Source organism: Columba livia, chromosome 1 (assembly GCF_036013475.1).
Source record: "Columba livia isolate bColLiv1 breed racing homer chromosome 1, bColLiv1.pat.W.v2, whole genome shotgun sequence".
Lineage (NCBI taxonomy): Eukaryota > Metazoa > Chordata > Aves > Columbiformes > Columbidae > Columba > Columba livia.
Window position 1 is genome coordinate 204204424 of NC_088602.1, and position 20309 is coordinate 204224732.

The window sequence follows — 20309 nt, forward strand, 5'->3', positions numbered from 1 at the left end:
CATTTCTGTGGCTCCTCTGGCCCCTCTCCAACAGGTCCATGTGTGTCCTGTGCTGAGGATCCCAGAGCTGGACGCAGCACTCCAAACTTGAAGTGTGACTGTAGGACAGGAGATGACGGATGTAGGCAAGTGAAGAGACTGTGCTGGTCAGTGCAACAGGCAGTCACTTGCAAGACTGGCCACAATTCGGCAAAATGAAGTGCTGCCATGTGCACAAAATACACTGTGAAGACATTCAAAATCACGCAGCTTTTCCTCCTTCTCTCTCCCTACAAGCTTAGGAGTTGCCAGGATGAGAAGGCAGTAAGAAGTGGTCAAGTGGGAGCAGCATGTTTAATCTAATAGTTCACTGTAATCAGCAGGCTGTCATCTCTCCTATTTCCTTTCAGCAGGTCTGTCCAAACGATGGGCAAAGTGACAACAGATTGACTCTCATAAAGGCAGTGAACATTTAGAAAATATTCTGCCTCCAATTATAATTTCTGATTTGAGTCATGGAAGAATACGCCGTATACCTCTTTATTTCTGCAGTCACCAGCTAATGAAACGTGCCGCAGATATTTATAGAACTGCCATTGTAAGTAGCATTTGCATTTGGTGCCTTTGAGTTATTTAGTGTGACGGCGCTTTCACCAGGAGGGTTTTTTCATTTTGAAAGGGAAAGTTTCCCTTTGGAGTTGTTTCCTTCCATCGCCTTCACTGTTTCTGTTGGATGGAGCGGTTCTGTGGGCAGTTGCTGATAATTTAGTAACGAAGTGACAGGCGTGCAGGGATTAGCTGGGAGAGGTGTGGGGTTTTGGGCTGTGTTAAGGACAGTTTATGGGATTCTCTGAGACCATGTTTGGAGTTACAGCAAAGATGAATAGAAAGGAGGGCAGTCACCAGAGCAGTTCATGCCAAAGAGCAAAACAACCACCAGCTTACCTTCCCTGGGAAACCCGCTGTGTAAATATTTGGGTTGGAGCCTCCAAAGGAGATTTAGAGTCTTGTGATAAAGGTAATTAAAATGTTATTTCCTTGAGAAAGACAGCTATAATTCAGAAGATCCCACAAGTAACCATGAGAGAGACTTCCTTTCTGTAGCGTTGCTGTATTAGAGAGAACAACCATGCGTGAGGGATGGGGACAGACTTTTTACAAGGGCGTGTTTTGATAAGACAAAGGGTGATGGTTTTAAACTAGAAAAGGGGAGATTCAGGCTGGACATGAGGAAGAAATTTTTTACACTGAGGGTGGTGAAACCCTGGCCCAGGTTGCCCAGAGAGGTGGTGGATGAACCATCCCTGGAGACATCCCAGGCCAGGCTGGACGGGGCTCTGAGCAACCTGATCTGGGTGAAGATGTCCCTGCTCATGGCAGGGGTGTCACTGGATGAGCTTTGAAGGTCCCTTCCAACCCAAACTATTCTGTGATTCTATGTCAGGTCATGTTGTCACTGACTGATCTCAAAGCATCTTGCAAAAGAGATCAGCATCAGTTTTCCCATCCTGAATGTACAGAAGCCAAGGAGAACAGTAAGAACGCATGACTTGCATATGATAATCTCCCCTGCATACTAATCCAGCACCTCATCCACAAAAATATGTTTCTTCAGATCTACATGTGCCTTACAAGCACCATCTGTGTTTGTGTTTTGGAGATGTATTATCCCTAATCTTTACAAACTCATGTGCATAAACGACAAAGCTTTTTAAAAGCGCTCGTGTTCAGCTCTTCAAGTGCTTGGGGGTCATGTCACATGTGTAGGCATGAAAAGAAGAGGCAGATTTTCAGAAAAAATGTGACCTACTGAGCTGTTTTGAAAAAAAAAAAATCTGTTCTGTATTTTGGTGCATAATTTCCATCTGAGTTCATGATAAGTCTGTCCCATCAAATGCATGTGGCCCATATTCACACCCAGCGTGTGCAGCTCTCTGCCATAAGGATGAGTTATTAGCACTCAGGAGCATCTAACGCAGTCCCACCTCTTTGCACATCTTGCGAGGCGCTGGAATTTATGGGGGCTGATGTGGGTACAGCATCCTTGGCTGGTGGAAAGCTCTTCTGGGCTGAGCACTAGAGCCTGGCTCTGGGTATGGAAAGAAAATTGTAGCATAGAGGGTGCTGGTCTCTTCTCCCAAGTAATAAGAGATAGGATGAGGTGAAATAGACTCAAGTTGCACCAGGAGAAGTTTAGATTGGGTATTAGGAAAAACTTCCAGAAAGGGTTGTCAGGCATTGGAACAGGCCGCCCAGGGAAGTGTTTGAGTCACCATCACTTGAGTTGTTTAAAAGACATGCAGATGAGGTTCTCAGGAAAATGGTTTAGTGCCAGAGTTAGGTTATGGTTGGACTCGATGACCTTGAGGGTGTCTTCCAACCAAAATGATTCTATGATTCTATGGAATAAACCATGTGCAAGGAGCTGAGCAAGCAGCAGAAACAACCATGGAGCTCACCTGGGAATTGCATCAGTCAACATGAAATGTCTGTAAGTTCTCTCTTCTTTGAGCATCAAGGGTATCTTGTCTGTTAGGTTGAACTAGACACTTGACTCTTTACTTTCTGGAGTGAGGGTGGAGGGCTCTTGCCCTCCAGGAGGAAACCAGGGGCTGTATTGGTGCAGGAAAACACACTCACCAAGCTCACAGTGAAACCCAAGACTTGATCAGCAGCTAACTCACTCGCTTACACATCAAGCGTCCTTCTTTTCTGTAAACAGCTCTGCCCAACCACTGCTTCTTGTCTCTTTGATGATGTTCAGTTTTTCCGTGGAAAAGGGAAAGCTGTACCTTTGTGCCTCCTAGCTCTCAGTTCCCCTCATCCTTCTCTGGGTAAGAGTCTTGCCAGAGGAGAACCTCGATTCACTCCTTGGAGTCATCCTCCATCCAAACTCTGGCGCTACTTAGCTCATGCTCAGTGACCTTCTGCTCCCATGTCCCCATCCACAGGGCGTTGGGGTTGATTTCCCTTCTCTAGTTCTGAGAAGCAGAAGGCTTTCCGTGACTTGTCCCCCAGGAGCCAGCCACAGCTCCACCGCAGTGCAGCAGAGGTACCACAGATCAGCCAACTTGCAAAGCCTCAGAAGCAGCACCTTTCACGCAGACAGGCTGTGCTAAATCAGTTCCTTCTTGCTGTGCTTTGAAACGTTCCCTCTTCTTGCTCTGACAAACTAGCAGAGTTTTTATTGATCTGACAGTGCAAAAAAGTGCATAGTGCAGGCTTCAGACACCTAGTGGAATAATAAAACAAAAAGGAGAGAGGGCAGGACCATCATATTTTAGCTTGTATCCAGTAAGAAGTCTATCTTTTACCTTCTTTTCTCTTGGAAAGCATCATTGTGTTTCCAAGGAAAGTGAAAAGCCCCATGGCTGAGCATCCTGTTTACAGATGAAAATACTGGAACATATCTCCAGCCACATATGCTGTGGTCTTTCAGAGCTTCAAGGTATCAGCCAAAATGAAACCAGAGGCTCCTTCGCTGTCTGTGTTTGTACCTAGGGCTGGTAGCAGGAGTCAGTGATGGGTATTTTTCTCCCCCCAAGTCTGTGCAGTGGCTGCTGCATCCTCTCCAGCTCCTGCAGAAGCTCTTGATCCACTCTTGTGCAGAAAAACCTGTGTGGAAACAGCCAGCAGACAAACTGGGGTCATTAGCCTGTAGCATGAACCTTCAAACAAGTGAGAGGCACAGAAACGAGGTGGCACTAAAGAAATAAAGCATGTGCCTGGCTGTGTGCTCGCAGCCTGTGTGACCAACCTATAAAAATGACTGTGGTCTCTGACAGGAACTTTGCTGATGGACAGAACTGCTGTGGACAAGCTGATGTGAAAGCCATTTGCTTTCTCTCCCCATTGTCTGCAAGCCATGTTAATGAAATGCCTTGTAATTAGTCAGCCATCACGTGCTGCATTTCAGATCTTCACTTTATTCAGATACTACATGTTACCAGCTGTTTGCATTTGGGATTTCTTTAAGCCGTGAAAGCACTAAGGAGATAAGAAACTCTGGGTTGGAAAAGCACAGAGAGCTAAAGAAGCTCCACGCAGAAAGCCAGCGCTTTACTAAAACACTAAAGCACAAAGTCAAACCTCTCAGAAAATTTTCCCTCTTCCTCCTTTCACCTTCTTTTATTCTCATTTCAACTTTGGTATAACCAATTGGAGCATAACATGCGAGAGCCAGACTGTGTTTCCATCCCTGCCGTCGCATGTTACTTCCACAATAAACTCACTTTTTAATCTCTTGCCTTGGGTGAACTCCTATTAAAACTAGAATAACAGTGCATACTTACCACCTTGGGGATGCAGCAGATATATGACGGTAAGAAGATGACAGAGATGCCAAAGCAGAGCTCAGCTGCTCCGAGTTTTATCTTCTGGGAAAGCCCAGCAGAGAAAGATCGTGGTTCCAACACCACTCTTATTCTGAGCAGGACAAACCATTGCAAAACCCTTCTGCAAACCTCTGGCATAGCTTTACAACTGAGCTGAAAGCAGTTTAATACAGAGTTCACAGAGAAAAATCTCACTCACCAAGTAATCTACCTTATGAGAAGCCACATTTTGCATAACGTTACTTTACCAGAGGAAACTCTCGTAAGAAGACGATTTATTGCCATGGCGGTAACAGGCTGACATTTATGAGAAGTCTTGTTTTACAAGGCTTTCCTTCGGCTGCAATGCCAGGGCTCCAGTTGTGCTCACAGGAAACAAGAAGGAAAAGAGATGATTTTTAGCACACATGATGCTCCAGAGGCATTTTGGTTGTGAGTAACAATGGGGGTAAAGTCTGCTTGGATTGCACGGGATTGTGCATGCCAGCATTGTAAATTTGGGATGAGTTGAAGGGAAAAGCTCGTTTTGACTGAAGTTGTCTCATGAGAACTTCCATATCTTGCATAGCCAGCTTGAGGCTCAATTGAATTGTCGCACGTCTGAGTTTTTGCTACGGGAAAAAAGGCTGGGGCCAGGAGAAGGCTCAGTGTGTCCTGGCCCCAGGAAAGAGGGAGATGGATGTGGGACAGAGCTGCCAAGAGGGAGGACAAGAGCACCCAGGAGAGCCTGGCGGGCTCCTGTGCTGAGAGCAGCAAGTGGCAGGGTGAGGGTGGTGTTGCTGAAGATGGCCAAGGTTATAGACCCCGTGGCAATGGCCACTCACCCCCTGGGCTCTCGAACAGGTGAAGCTGATCATGGAATCTTAGAATAGCTTGGGTTGGAAGGGACCTTCAGAGGTCATCTATTCCAACCCCTGTGCAATGAGCAGAGATATCTTCAACTAGATGAGGTTACTCAGAACCCTGTCTGGCTTGGCAGGGCATTGCTGGCTGCCCTCCACCACTGCGTCCTGGATGCCAGCACATCTGGCCTCATCAAGCCACAAATGGGTGATTTTTAACCCGCAGAGCTAAAGCAGAAAGCTGAGCTGTCCTCAGTTAACCCCCTGAGCCCACGTCTCCCAGCTCTCTGCAAGACAGCTTTGCACTGGCGGCTCAGCTCAGCTGGCATCGATGGGAAGAGGTGATGGGTGAGGTCTGAAAAGCCCAAGGTGCTGTGGCAGCTGCATCCCTACAGCCTGTATCACCCCCTGCAAGGCTCCTGTGGACCCTCTGCTATCTTCAGGTGATGCTTTAGGACTGGCCATGGTGAAAAATGTAATTAAACAGAGCTGGGGACCCACGCAGCACTCAGAACGGTGCCTTGGCTGGAGGGTGGTAGGTGCCCAGGGGCCTCAGCCACCCTGCGAGGCTGAGCTGGGTCCGTGCTGCTGTGGGTCCGGGCATGTATGCGTGCCGTGGGGTGAACCCCACCAGGGAGGATGCCTGCATGCTGCCTAAGTCGTGCTGAGGAAGGGATTTCCAAGAGCCAAAGAGGCTTAGGGGGTCCATATCGCATTAACAGACAGCGGGATTGTGCCTGTGCGCACTGCAGGGCTTTGCGGGGCTGAGTCGGGATCCATAGCTCTGCAAAGCAAAGTTGCTTCTCACTTACGGTGCTCTGTGCAAGATGAGAGCCAGGAAAGGGCTTGGCCAACTGGAGAGGAGTTTCCTCAGGCCACAGCTCATTTATTACTTAGCACCCTAATCTACAGGACCTTGGAAATCTTCTATAAGTCTTCTATAAATAAAAATTTTATTGATATTTGTTAGCAGTTGTAACAAACTATACTGGTGTGGAAGCACCTTGGGAACAATATAATGATATCATGAGTGATTCCTGTGGTACATCTTAAATAGGACACCCCAAGTAGGACAAGCCCATTTTGGGATTCAATCCCAAACAAGCAGCTGGTGTAACCCCAGGGAGCATCATCAGCACAGCCCAGGAGGAGCCTGGAACAGGCTGCCTGGGGAAGTGGGAGAGTCACCTTCCATGGAGGTGTTTAAAAGGTTATTAGGTTATTAGATGAGGTTATTAGGGACATGGTTTAGTGCCAGTGTTGGGTTAACAGTTGGACTCGATGGTCTTGAGGGTCTCTTCCAACCAAAACTATCCTATGATTCTACGAGCCTAGTCTGCTCTACGCTGTGTCTGGGATGGCTGAATCACTGTTCTTGAGGGGTTTGGAGGAAACTTGTCTGGATGTCTCTTTGGCTGACCAAGCTAGTTGCAAAGCCAGAGGCTGCAGTATGAAATGTCAGGGCCCCTGCACTGAAATCATCCCACTCGCCCCATTTCTCACACTGGAACAACCTCCTCCCAGCAGCTGTGTCCAAGCAGACACCACACACTGCTCCATGACAGCTACCGGGGCGGCTTTTCTTTTTCTCCTTCCAGTCTTCTTTTTCCCCTGGTGCCAAAAGAAGGGGGATTAATTAAAGAAAAAGAAGTGGATAGCAGTGAATTAAAGCCTCCAGCTTGTGCTGGGGATCCAGCAGCCACGTGCCGAGCTGGAACACCAAGCACCCTGACACCCGTGTCTCTTCTCTCCTGCAGATGACGGAGGGCCGCAGATGCCAAGTGCACCTCCTTGACGACAGGAAGCTGGAGCTCCTCGTTCAGGTAGGAACTGCACGTTTCACCATATAATAACCTGCTACAGCCGTGGATTTTCATCAGGGTGGGGAGAGTAAAGGGTTCTCATCTGGTTTTCTCAGCAACTTCACATCGTGATTGCAGACAGAGCTCAGGGAAGCTGATTAGTGCTGGCTGGGAAGGATGTGCAAAGACATATCTGTGGAAAGGAATAATTCAGGCCATATTTTGCTTTATTGTACGCCAAAACTGTCTGAGTCACTGACAGTGAGATAGAAAAGCAGCTCTGGTCATTTTTGACACTATTACTATATCACTTAGCTATTTTTTGAGACGTTGCTTAGCTCTGTGAAATGTATTGCATCTGCTTAAAATATCTCCAGCGTTTGTTTTTATCTCCTTTACTTGCCATCCTAAGTTGCTGGGGTGAAATTACGGGTCCGGGCCAGAGGTGGCTGTGCCACATGTACCCATCTGCACCAGGAGTTATTACAGATGTTGTAAATCACGTGTCAAACACAAATACGCATTAAAGTAAGTCTGTACTCCATCTGCTTTATTTTGTATTTAAAAAAATAATGGAGAATTAAGAAAGATGAAAGTCTGGTGCTGGTTGTGTAACGATGGGCTGAAGGAAGCTGTAGCATCCTGAGCTTTTCTGATGATTTTGGCTCTTGTCTCGGAGATCACCAACGGGTTAATAACAAGAATTAGAAGAATGTCTTTCCTTCCACAAACGCTGCTGGCCAGCCCAAGAAGCAGGAAATGAAACTTCCCCAACTGGGAGGGGGGCAGGATCCTACCCAGCACAGGCAAACCTGAACGGGGGTTGCTGAAGGTGGCTTGAATCGCCGGAAGCACATTCAGCCTCTCTTTCTGGAAAGCTGCTTAAAAATACCATTAAAATGTTAATGGGTAACATTTTTTCAAGTATATAGTCACCAAGGATTCCCCGTGACGCTCGGCGCGATCAGAGAGTGCTTGGATAATCATGAATGAGCCAGGCCAGGACTGGAATGAGAACAGCTAAAGCAAGATGACTAATTAAAACAAAACAAAACAAAACTGTACCAATGGTTTCTGCACTGTGAGCATCCCTGTGCCGAGCTTGCTGACGCTTATCAGCTGGGTGGGGGAATTTCAGCCACCTTCGTCACAAGGATGTAGCACTTGGCTTCCTATTTAGTATAACTGCCTTTTGGCTTCCTATTTAGTATAACTGCCTTTTTAAATTTGTCTTAGTTCAATTAAAAATGAATGGGCTATTGGAGAACAGCTTTGCTAATGCACTGCTTACAATATTAATAATAACAGTTTGAAATATACTGCAGGAAATCTATATGAGCTGCCCTGGCTAAACGGCTTATTTGGGTTTTTTATCAATAACACGAAAAGAAAACCACAATGAAGATGACAGTCAAGGATACTCGTTTGGGAAGCTCTGCATCCACTTCTGAGTGAGCAGAAACAATAGCATGTGATATTATTTTTCTTAAGTGTTTGATCACACCTTAAACGGGGATTTCTCGGAATCAATACAGGAAGCGAATTGCTCTGTTAAATCACACTAACTAGTTTGCAAGTGACCTGTGGTTGAATTTTATTTGTACAATAAATCAGTTTGCTGTTTTCAAGTAACTTGTGAATGGGGAAAGCCAGGAGGAGTGACTATGAAAAATTCATGCCAGAAAAATCAGTAACCTCTGTTACATGCAGATTAACCTAGATCTCTGAGCACCACCATATCCCTATGTGTATAGGATTGTCCACTGAGACATCTCAGATGCTTTTCTGGTTAAATGAGGCTTTTCAATGCTGTTAGATACACTCTGCTCAGGGTAATAGTGAATAAATCACTTCTGGGTGGAACGGACAACAGAGGAAGAGGATGTTTGGATTGAAGTATGTCTCCAATATTGATACTCTTTGCAGACGTGGGCACAACGCTTTGGTTTGCCCGTCTGTAAAGTGTGGGCAGAGCCACCAGATTTGGGGAGGTCCTAGGGCTGCTCCACTCAGGACAAGAGTGGGTGATGCCACCCAGATGAGTTGTGCTTTGCCCCAGCAGGTCCCCAATCAACGGCGCTCCCTGTGGGAGCAACGTGCATTTTGTCAGGGGAAATCTCACCAAGTGACCTGTATTGTTTGTAACTTGTGGTGAGATTTCAGATAAAAGTTGCTTTGTAAGCTCTGAGTACTATTGTTTTTATTATTACCTTATCTCATAGCTGAACTGAATAAGAAGCCGTAAATACAATGTTCATCCAACCTTGAGCTTCTGGCTATTACTTCAAAGCTGTATTTTTCTGTGGGTATCTTGCCATGGGCTGAAATGGAGGGCTGATTTGCTGGTTCATGCCATCAAAGAGTTTCCTCCATAGCTGTGTTGGGTCTTGGCATCTATACCTGCATTGGCTTGAAACGTTTTGGGGGCAAGCTCTTAAATTCTCATGTGAAATTTCTTCCTTCCCACCAACTTCAGCCTTTCCTGGAAGCTTTTCCATAGCTGATTTCACACTCCTATGGCAAGTTTAGGAGAGATTGCTGGAAATCAGCAGAACTGATTTCTCACTATGTGATCAAAGTAACATCCTAACCTGGATCTGGCTTTAGGCAGCTTTGCAGCGCTTGTGTATATGTTATCAAGTGCTCAGCTTATAGATGGGTTCAGGGATCCTGCTGCTGTATTTTGGGGTGAAAAAAACAGTAGAAGAAGCTGGGTCTGATTGAAGGAGGGAGATGGGTCCAGAACGGATGCAGGAGAGCTTCTGGAGCATCTCAAAGCTGCTGAGGTCGGTGACTCTGGGGAGCTGAAATTATTTCCTCTCCTGCTGCCTCGAGTGCTGCTGGGCAGAAACAGATGCATCTGGGAACGATCAGGGTGTTTGCAAAAAGCAGTGTATTAAGAAAATGTACTCCCTTTTTTGTGTGCGAATTAGCTGTGATCAGAATCAAGGGTTTATGAATATGTCGTTCTGAACATATCAGTTGGTGGGTAACAAGGACCATACCTCAGGCTCTGGGAGGACAGCAAGGGGTAACTGTGCTCCTGCAGTCACTGGCCAGACCAAACTGAAATGTTTCACCACCACAAATTCCCTCCCAAAACTACAAAGACCACTCAGACTGGCCACACAGCTCTTGCCAGTGGGACCCCTCATGCACATATGTTTTGTTTGCATAACTGAGCCCCAAATGTAAGATTTTGGCTCAGAAGCCGCATTTATAACCCCTTCTGCGAATGCCGGCTTGTTTTGGTGTTGGCACGTTAATGCAAGGGCTTGGTGTTACCACCACGGGTAAAGTGATCCTCGGTTTAGTCAATCAGCGAGTCTTGACTGGAGTCTTTTCCTCCCAAGTTGAGCAGCTGCAGAGTGGTAGAGCAGCAGCTAAGGGAAAGCAGAAAACACAGGCTTTGCGGATAAAAGAAAGCCCTCCCCAATGTGTTTTGTCAGATAAACGCTGAAATTTAGAAGGGCTAATCATAAATGGAGACAGAGGAGGATCATATGGAAATCTCTTCCTGAGGGTCTGAAATTCAAAGCCTGTTTGACTTGGGATTAGAAAGAAGAGTTGCATTTGCTATGTGTTTCATTTGATAAATGCTTGTTGATGAACTGGTGTGTGTGGTAAGTTTACATAGGTTATTTTTTTGACAGCGCTTTCTTTCTGAGAAGGAGCAGAGCGTGGCTCCCTGAATCTTACAATCTGGCTCTTTTTTTGCTGTTTCTGTTCGATACATGTTTAGTTTCTAACATAGGGGTTTTTTTTTAAAGTGTTTGACTTTATCCAACTAATCCTTTTCAGTGAGTCTCCTTTCTTGCTTCTGGAAAATGGATTTGCTCACATTCCCCGCACTCAGCCTCCCTATCTGTTATATTAGTTCCCTGTGACCGTGTATCATTTGTCTGCTGCACATGAAAGGTTTGCATTGCTTTATTTAAAGGCTTTTCTGTAATTGGCAATTCATTCCTTTTCATGTGGGTTTTTATAAACACAGCTTTCTTCCGGGCTGGCTGAATCAGTTGGCCTGGCTCATTCTCGGCTGCCCGTGCCTGTTATCTGACGGGGGCTCCGGCAACTGTCATCCAAAAGCGTTAAGCCTCCTAATTCTTTCCCTCTGGAAGAGTTATTGCAGAAACAGAGCTCACCCAAGGCTCGTAGCAGAGCTGTCTGTGGGGTCTGGAGGGCTCTGAAATTTGATTGTAGGAAATAACCGGGCATTTTGTTTCTAACCTTCTCCCCAAGGAGCACTGAGTCTGCTTTGGAAGTGCTGGGCAGAGACATGGATGTCAGCACCACGCTTGTCCATAGATGTTTGGGTGGTCGTGCATGTTACCACTTAAGTAACTCGTGCTACCCAAACAGCTCAGGGTAATCTAGGTAAGCTTGCAGCATTTCTATCGCTCAGCTCTGATGCAAGTTCATCCAAAAACATATGAACAGCAATACATAGAATCATAGAACCATGGAATCATTTTGGTTGGAAGACACCCTCAAGATCATTGAGTCCAAACATTAACCTAATTCTGGCACTAAACCATGTCCCTAAGTACTTCATCTACACATCTTTTAGACCCCTCCAGGGATGGTGACTCCACCACTGCCCTGGGCAGCCTGTTCACAGCCCTTTCTGTGGAGAATTTTTTCCTAATTTCCAATCTAAACCTCTCCTGGTGCAACCTGAGGCCATTTCCTCTTGTTCTGTCATTTGTTACTTGGGAGAAGAGACCAACCCCCTCCGTGCTCCAAGCTCCTTTCAGGCAGTTCAGAGATCAGAAGGTCTCCCCTCAGCTCCTGTTCTCCAGCTGAACCCCCCAGGTCCCTCAGCCGCTCCCATCACACTTGTGCTCCAGACCCTTCACCAGCTCCGTTCCCTTCTCTGAACTCGCTCCAGCACATCAAGGTCTTTGCTGTAGCGAGGGGCCCAAAACTGAACACAGGACTCAAGGTGCAGCCTCACCAGTGCCCAGTATAGGTATGTGCATATACATACACCTGAAATTAATGGGATGCACAGAACACCCCTTTCCAATTTTTTGCCTTGTGCACCATCTCTGCTTTGAGCGGGTTAGGAGTCATTCAAGAGCCCAGGACTTGTCTCCAGCATGCCTGCTGTGCTTCAGTATCTCGTCAGGAACCACTCCAGACTGGGAGATGCTGGTAGCTCTGAGCCAACACTGGACTGGCAAGGTGCCTCATGGGCTGGTGACTCACTGCCACCCGGTCAGCTGTCGCCAGTGTGGCCATCCCAGCGGAGATGTTCAGTTCAGAGCTCATGGATGTCCCTTGCTCCTCTAGACTCAGCCGCCTCGGGGCCAAGCTGAGGAAAGCTGTCCTGGGGAACATACAGCATCTTTGGAGAGCAATAACTCCAGTAATAATGGTTAGGGGGAGAAATAAAATATTCCACTCTCCTCCCAAGAGGCTGTTAGAGATTTTGCAATATTTTCAGTATTGCTTATTGTCAGGAAATTGCAGCCAATGGAGGTTTACCCACATTTTCTTGCTGCCTCACTTTTGTATGCCCATAAGCAGGGTAGTTACTGGGCTAGCATAGTGAGCAAAGGTTCCTCTTCAGGAGGTGCTGAGGATGGTACCTGCCTGCCATTGGGGAGAAGCTGCCTAATTTTGGATAGATGTTTTGCATAAGGATCACGGCAATATAGCCCATCCTCAGAGCGGGATAAACAAGGCCCAGGATGGGCTGATTCTCCCCTGGGATGCCACAAAAATAGCAGAAGAAATAGGATCCAGCTCTGCTCCACTGCTGAAACTGGGGATCCCTTTAAAAGCACCAACTCCCAGGCTGATGAAGAAATGCAGTCGCACAGCCCTGACCGTAAATGGAGACGTTTGGGTGCCAGTAGCTGCCCTTGCTGTGCGGGAGAGGCAGCTCTGCTCCCTGCAGCACTGTCAGGCTCTGCTCCAAGAGAGCTTTTAACCATCGCTGTGAAGGCAGCTGGGCTGGGAGCGAGAAGGAAGGAGCGAGGAAGAGGGTGAGTACAGCCCTGCCAGCCCTGCTGCCCTCCCTTACACCTCTGCAGGAGCAGCATAATGAATATACTGTTGGGGTAGCTTATAGGGCATGTCCTATATGGCTTGGAGAGCTGGGATGGGCTGGCGATGATGCTCGTGGTGAGTGTTCAAGGGAGGCTGCTATAAGAAAGATGGGGACAGACCTTTTAGCAGATCCTGTTATGACAAGGATAATGGTTTTAAACTAGAAGAGGGAAGATTCAGGCTGAACATGAGGAAGAATTTTTTTTACACTGAGGGTGGTGAAACCCTGGCCCAGGTTGCCCAGAGAGGTGGTAGATGCCCCATCCCTGGAGACATGCAAGGCCATGGACATGGAGACCCTCCAAGGAGATCCGCTGTGCAGTGAAGCTCAGTCTGGTCAAGCAGCTCCAGAGAAAGCAAAGCTGCATCTAGGAAAGGCAAGACTGGAAATTAATGATACACAGCAGGGCAGCTCAGTCCCTCCAGATCTGTTCCTCAGTTGCTTGTGGGTCAGCATAGGCATAGGAGGAGCATCAGCAGAAGATGAGACAGGTGGAGGCAGGGGCAACAGCCGCTGGAAGCAAAGTGGCCCTGGAGAATGAGTCAGGTCAGGGCTGACCTTGCCAATGGCAGAGTTAATTCTGTGTCTCCAGGAGCTTAACCAGAGGGGGTGATGCTTCGTTGGCATAGTAATGCTGCACATTCCCTTCTTTCTGAGCTGCCTGCTGGTTTCTGAATGGAGCTGAGGGCAGTTTTTGTCCTTTTGTGCTCTAAAACCCCTGTAGCTGAACCTTGCATGTCTATCAGGTGCCACGTGAGGTGCCTCAGGGGACAGACTCCCACAGCAGAGTTCTTATGTCCTGGTAAGAAAGTAAACAAGAAACAGCAATCGTGATCCTCCATGGAGTGAAATGAGAGTGTGACTTCTGAAGGCCTGTATAATCAATATCCTTATTATCAGTCTTCCAGAATAAATTGCATTTAAACTAATACAGGCTGGGGAGCTATCCATGAGCTGTCAAGAGAGAGATAAGCTGAAGACATATGTTTATTCATACCTCATATGCTGAGAGCTGGATATTCTTCGCAGCTGGCCAAATGTGGGTGAACATATTCAGTATTTTTTTTTCAGTTGTTCTGCTAAAATTTGTCAAATACCCTTAATTTTGAACACATATGGAGCTTTTCAAACTTACTGGGGAGGCAGACTGGTGATAATCCTAGTAAAACCTCTGGTGAAGGGAGAAAACTCCTTTCTGATGAGTTAACTCCTAAAGTTCTGTAGAACATCAGCAATTTAAATTGTCCTGGTGAGGTCCCATCACATACACCAGTACAAGAATGGCACATCCAGCATCTCATGGCTCCATTACAGAGAAAACATCTCACAATTACTTGGGAGAAATTCAAAAATTCACTATTGTTTCTGCCCGGATCAGCTGCTTTGTGCCTTCAGTGGTGCTTTTGTTCATGCCTAGGCCAACTTGCGAGTGTCCAAGAGTGGCTGTGAAATACATCATTGTAGCTCATGAGATGCTGTTTCAGCCATGGACAATGCAGTGTTGCCCAGCCTCGCTTCCCAGGATGACTGCAGGGCTCAGCCATGGAGCACCACCAAGCACAAAGGTGGAAATAAATTAGGTTTAGCAGCAGGATAGGGAAGCTGAAATGCACAGAGCTCCTTCTGCTGTCCGCTGCTGCTTGTTCATGATAGACCAGCCCTTATGTTGGTGCCACATCCCATCCCTCACCTCCAGCCCTGGCTTGCCTGAGTACCTGCCTGTTTCAGTCCATGTCTGGCAGTGGTGAGTTTAGAATCATAGAGTCATAGACTAACAGAATCATAGAGTCATAGACTCATAGAACAGTTTGGGTTGGAAAGGACCTTCAAAGGCCACCTCGTCCAACCCCCCTGCCATAAGCAGGGACATCTTCAACCAGATCAGGTTGCTCAGAGCCTCGTCCAGCCTGGCCTTGAATGTCTCCAGGGATGGGGCATCCACCACCCCTCTGGGCATCCTAATTCATCTCATTTATCTTTAGGCACATACAGGGTGGGCATCTGTGCTTGAGCTGGGCTCTTACAGGCTATGGAAAGAGCAGGGCACTTGTAGGGCATAGATGAACCTCATCCTAAAATGGATCGTCTGAAATACATTGTGCCCCTTTCTCTCCTTGACTGCAAAAGGAGTTTCTGCAGTTATGCCTTGGGGGGATGTTCATGCTATGGATGGTTATGTGTGGCCATATCAGTCCTGCTTTAGCTCCAGCTCCCCATTTCACAACCTCCTGGCTGGACAAGGAAGCTCAAAGAGTAAATTCAGGTAAGAAAGTGCTAAATGTGGCACAGAAAAAAAGCTGCCTCCTTGAAGGCAATGGAAATAGAAATGGAAAATTATTCTTTTACAACATGGTCTGAGGAAGCAATTTTGAAAAATAATGACATATGTACCAGATGATTTCAGGAGATATTGAACAGTCTAGAAGAGAGTAGCTCAAGAAATTATGAGCAAGGCAGCATAGAAGATTTGCTTTCAAGCCAAGGTAAAAAATGTGCATTTCCAATCCGAGCTAGCATTTCAGTATGGAGTATTTCCCCTTATTGCTGCCATTGGACTGTGCAGTACAAATACTAGGTCAATAGTAAACGAGAGATGCAAGGCGTGATTGTCTAAGCTACATTACTTGGCTTACAGAAAATTGTTTTCTATTCCCTTTCCCTTCAGTGACAAGTGAATGCAGCTTAGATAAAAGATCTCAACTTTCATCCAAAATGCTCTTCCTTCAGCACAACATAGTGAGACCCTCGGTCATGAGCGAGGCCCCTGGGCTCAAGCATATTACACGTAATGACCAAAATGAGTCTTAAGCTCTACCATCTCCCTGGAAAATGGCTTTTTTCCCGTTACCTTGCTCCAGGTAACTGCACATGGCAGCTGGCCCTGGCTGCGTCTGTCAGGTTTGCCTGAAAGATGGGGACAGACTTTTTAACAGGGCCTGTTATGATAGGACAAGGAGTGATGGTTTTAAACTAAAAGAGGGGAGATTCAGGCTGGACATGAGGACGAAATTTTTTACAATGAGGATGGTAAAACACTGGACCAGGTTGGCCAGAGAGGTGGTGGATGAACCATCCCTGGAGACATCCCAGGCCAGGCTGGACGGGGCTCTGAGCAACCTGCTCTGGGTGAAGATGTCCCTGCTCATGCCAGGGGTGGCACTGGGTGAGCTTTGAAGGTCCCTTCCGACCCAAACTGTTCTGTGATTCTATGATGATATGATTCGTTTAGTTTAAGGCATTCTGCCTGTCCTTGCACAGATGTGGGTTTCAGCATCACAACTGGCAGTGGCACTGAACAAAGCAAAAAGAAGCTGGGTCTGGCACCATGGTGATACCAGCAGAGGTTTCTGGTGCTGGTTTGTCTCCCTGACTGTGGCACGTGAGGGAAAGAAGACATCTGTGACCACGTAGAGGGGCAGGAGGCTGGGAAAGGGCAGCGTGGGAATGCGAGGAGACCACACTGCCCTTCCCAAGGGAGACCTGGTGCTCCCTTGCCCTGCCCACCCCACCTCTCCCTCTGCAGTCCCCATCTGTTCCCTCTGCCTTTGCCCAGGAGTGTGTTTTTCAAGGCCAGCCTCTTTGGAAATGATGCAAAATGTTATCCCTAAGTGATAGAACAAATCTCCATCCCATTGCCTTCACTGTATTTCCAGTGTGTGGCTTGTTAGTCCTTTCGCTCTTTATTTCAGGGAAGTGCCTACTCATGAGGAAGCTTTGGGCGATCTGATGTCAAAATGGATTTGTCTCTCTCTTTGGTGGCTTATTTTCCCGAATTCCCCTCCTCCCCTAGGGATGCACTAGTTTGCTGAGGGCAGCACACCCATGAGTTCGGTGCCCGGAGAGGGAGCGAGGCAGCCACAGCGTCCACGGCGGGCACAGAAAGGCAGCCTGTGGCATTCGTGTCAGCTGCGATACAGGATGTCATCAGAAAAACCATCAGCTTTTCTAATTTTCAGGACAGAGGAGATGGCTCTCGGCTTATAATTGGGTCACGCTTTAAAAAAAACTGCATGACCTCATCGTGAGCAATAAGACTTGTGCTCTTCTCCCCTTACATTCCTCCCCTGACCTCTTCCGGAGAAGCAATCCTTCGGATGAGAGGCTGTTAATACACATAAAATGTCTTTTACTTCCCCATCTATCTATGCTCGGAGACAGCTCATCATCATTATGTTTGCACAAAAACTCTTCTATTATTACCTTTGCTGGGAAAGTGCCCATATTTGGGGAGGAAGAGGCACAAATCTAAACCCACCCTGGGAGGAAGCTTCAGTCTGTGGCCTGACTTTGAAGACGATGCTATCTTGGTAGCAGGGCAAACCAGACACTTGGAGATAGAGACAAAAATGTGCCAACTCTGGAAGGTGTTTATCTTTGGGAAAATTGATTAATAGCGTAGACTTGTCTTAGTGATTCATTCCTAATTTTGGAGAGCACTCTGGCTGTGGCAGTGTTGCCTGTCTCCTGTATTCTTGTTAGCAGAACAGGAATAATCCCCCTGTGCAAGCAGGCGTTGGGCCAGGGGTGCAGCCTGGTCCCCATCACATCTGCCTTTGAGAGCTGCCATCCCCCTCACCTCCTGGAATAAGGCGGGGTGAGCAGTACAAGCATCACCCTCATCCTCACATGGGCACAGGCACATTTTGGACCATCAGGATCAAAAGGTTGCCAAGCTGCAGAGGTACCTCTGTCTCATTGCTGTGGGGAAGGTGGAGGATGGAGAAACAAAGGGAGCAGGAGGTACAGCAGTGACTTAGATGCGACCTGACGAGATCACGAACAGGCCAGCAACTTTCAGCTCATCCCTGCCCTCCTGCTTTGGCAGCCCAGCGAGCGGTAGAGACTTCAGCTTGTCAGAGCAGATCTTATAACGTCTCTAAGTTACACTCGTCTCCTGGAAAATAAATGAATTAAAGAGATTTGCCTTTGCCCTTTTTAAGAATAAAGTTAAATAAACCAGCCAAGCCATTTACACTTCATCTCCCCTCCTCGCTTTGAAGCCGGGATGAGCGTTTCACATGTAGAGTCACTTTGACCCACACAGTGATGTGGGCAATGTTCACGCTCGCCTGGTCTCTCTGGTGTTTATTGAAGGAGATCACATCAGCATCCATGCATCAGCCCCACGTAGCAGCCAGGACATTGCATGGGATGAGCCTCCAGCTGCTGAGAAGCTCAAAGGCAAAAACATCGAGGATTTTGGCTGTAGCATGGGCTTCTCTTCTCACTGAGGGGTGACCTCATTAATGTTTACAGATGTATAAAGGGTGAGTGTCACGAGGATGGAGCCAGGCTCTTCTCGGTGACAACCAATGGTAGGACAAGGGGTAATGGATTCAAACTGGAACACAAAAGGTTCCACTTAAATTTGAGAAGAAACTTCTTCTCAGTGAGGGTGCCAGACACTGGAACAGGCTGCCCAGGGGGGTTGTGGAGTCTCCTACTCTGGAGACATTCAAACCTGCCTGGACACCTTCCTGTGTAACCTCATCTGGGTGTTCCTGCTCCAGCAGGGGGATTGGACTGGATGAGCTTTTGAGGTCCCTTCCAATCCCTGACATTCTGTGATTCTGTGATTCTCTTGGTTACTAGGCAGACTGGTTTTTGGACTCGTTTAGTTCTCTGTTTTGATGATGCTTCATCAGTAGATGTTTAATGAGAATACCGTTCCACTGAGGCTCTGCCTCTATTCCTTCTCCATCACTATCACTAGTAGGCAGCAGATGAAGAAGCCCATTTCTCGAGGTTCAGTTCTGGCTTATCTTCTCTAGTTCTTTGATTTTTCCTGTCTTTTGACCAACCAGAGTTTATACAGATAGGTGATATCTACTAATGTGCTTTAAAGAGGAGGCAGCACCATTCTTGCCCCTGAGCTGGCCCATCTCAGAGGACTGGATACCCAACATCTCCTCGCTCTGCTGTTTCCCTCCACTCCTCGCACAGGCAGAGCCAAACCGGGACCAGCTGGGATAACCCTCAAGCCCAAATGACTCCATTGTCCTTTCCCTCTGCACCCGTGTCCCATTTGCTGGCATCCTGCTGCCCTTTTTGAAACCACGTCTCCATCTGTACAAATATCTGTGTGCTCCAGCATGGCTTTGGGAGCAGGGCATGAGATCTGCCCCTGGCAGGACACAACATTATCTGTGAGAATAAGGACCCCAGAGCCAAATGTTTCCAGAAACTGAGTGGTCATTTTTGTACGTATCTAGGATTTTCTCAAATTATACACTAAATCTCTCATAGATACAGAGATGCTGATGGTCAGGCATATTCGGTGTGATTCAGAGATTGTCATGAGCATTTTGCACAGCTCCAGCTCTCGGGCTTTAGGAAGTGGTTTTAAAGCTGTCCATTCCCTGAGAAACACTATGGAAGCAGATAGCATGAATTATTGTTTATTTTCACTGTGTGGACAGTTGATCAGTGACAGATGTTTCTAATTGCATTAAGCAAGTGGAAATAATGAGAATTAGATAGCAGATTCTCCAGGAATTTACATTTAGATTGAGTTACAATTTGCTATTAAAAAAAACCCAAATTCAATGTAGATGCTTTGGTTCTTCAGCAGAAATGGGAGCCGATTATTTTTAACTATTATTTGGTTATTTAAAAATGAGTTGTGTTACTGTGCTTAAAAATATTTGACTCAAGGAGATGATTTAATATGTGCGCGTTATGTCTCCCAAAAAAAAAAGATACGGAGCAATGAAATCATTCATCAGCAAACATCTCCTCCACCTCCCCTTTAGGGTCATATCAAAAGGCAAATGAAAAACAGTGGCTGCCACAACAGGGCTTGTGCAAAATTTGGCTGACATCGGGACGACGGTGACTGGATCAGGCTCACCCAAACTGTCTGCATCCCTGACAAATTGAATTCAGTTGCACTGATGGAAGACAAGCCGCACGCCCCCTCTTAAGCAACACGCTACGCCGAGTTTGGCAGGAATTTGGGGTTGATTATCTCCACGCTGTGTGTGCATGTAGCTGGTGTAAAGGCAGGGAGGGCAGAGCAGAGGTGGGTGCCCGGGCTGGAGCAGCGTGGGGGCAGCAAGAGGGGCTCTGGCAAGCAGAGGGGAGCAGCATCTGCTGCCTCCAAATGACACATATAGGACAGTTATCTCCCAATTTGTGCCAAAAGGAAATGAGCTGTGGTTCCTACCACTGGGACTCTCTTGCAGCTTTATTTTATTTTATTTTATTTTATTTTATTTTATTTTATTTTATTTTATCTCCTAGATTTCAAGTTCAGCTTCAGACACAGAAATGTGTGAGTCTCCTGTCAGCAGAG

At 46.9% G+C, this 20309-nt stretch overlaps 1 protein-coding gene across 11 annotated transcripts in view; it reads left to right on the top strand.

Moving 5' to 3' along the window:
* The window catches only part of FRMD4A (FERM domain containing 4A), a 395327-nt gene that overhangs the window by 249497 nt on the left and 125521 nt on the right, over window positions 1–20309 (top strand). For all 11 annotated transcript variants that reach the window (XM_065049256.1, XM_065049257.1, XM_065049260.1 and 8 more), the window contains one exon: window positions 6913–6978. In XM_065049256.1, coding sequence (XP_064905328.1) covers window positions 6913–6978 — 66 coding nt within the window. The remainder of the gene's footprint in view (window positions 1–6912; window positions 6979–20309) is intronic.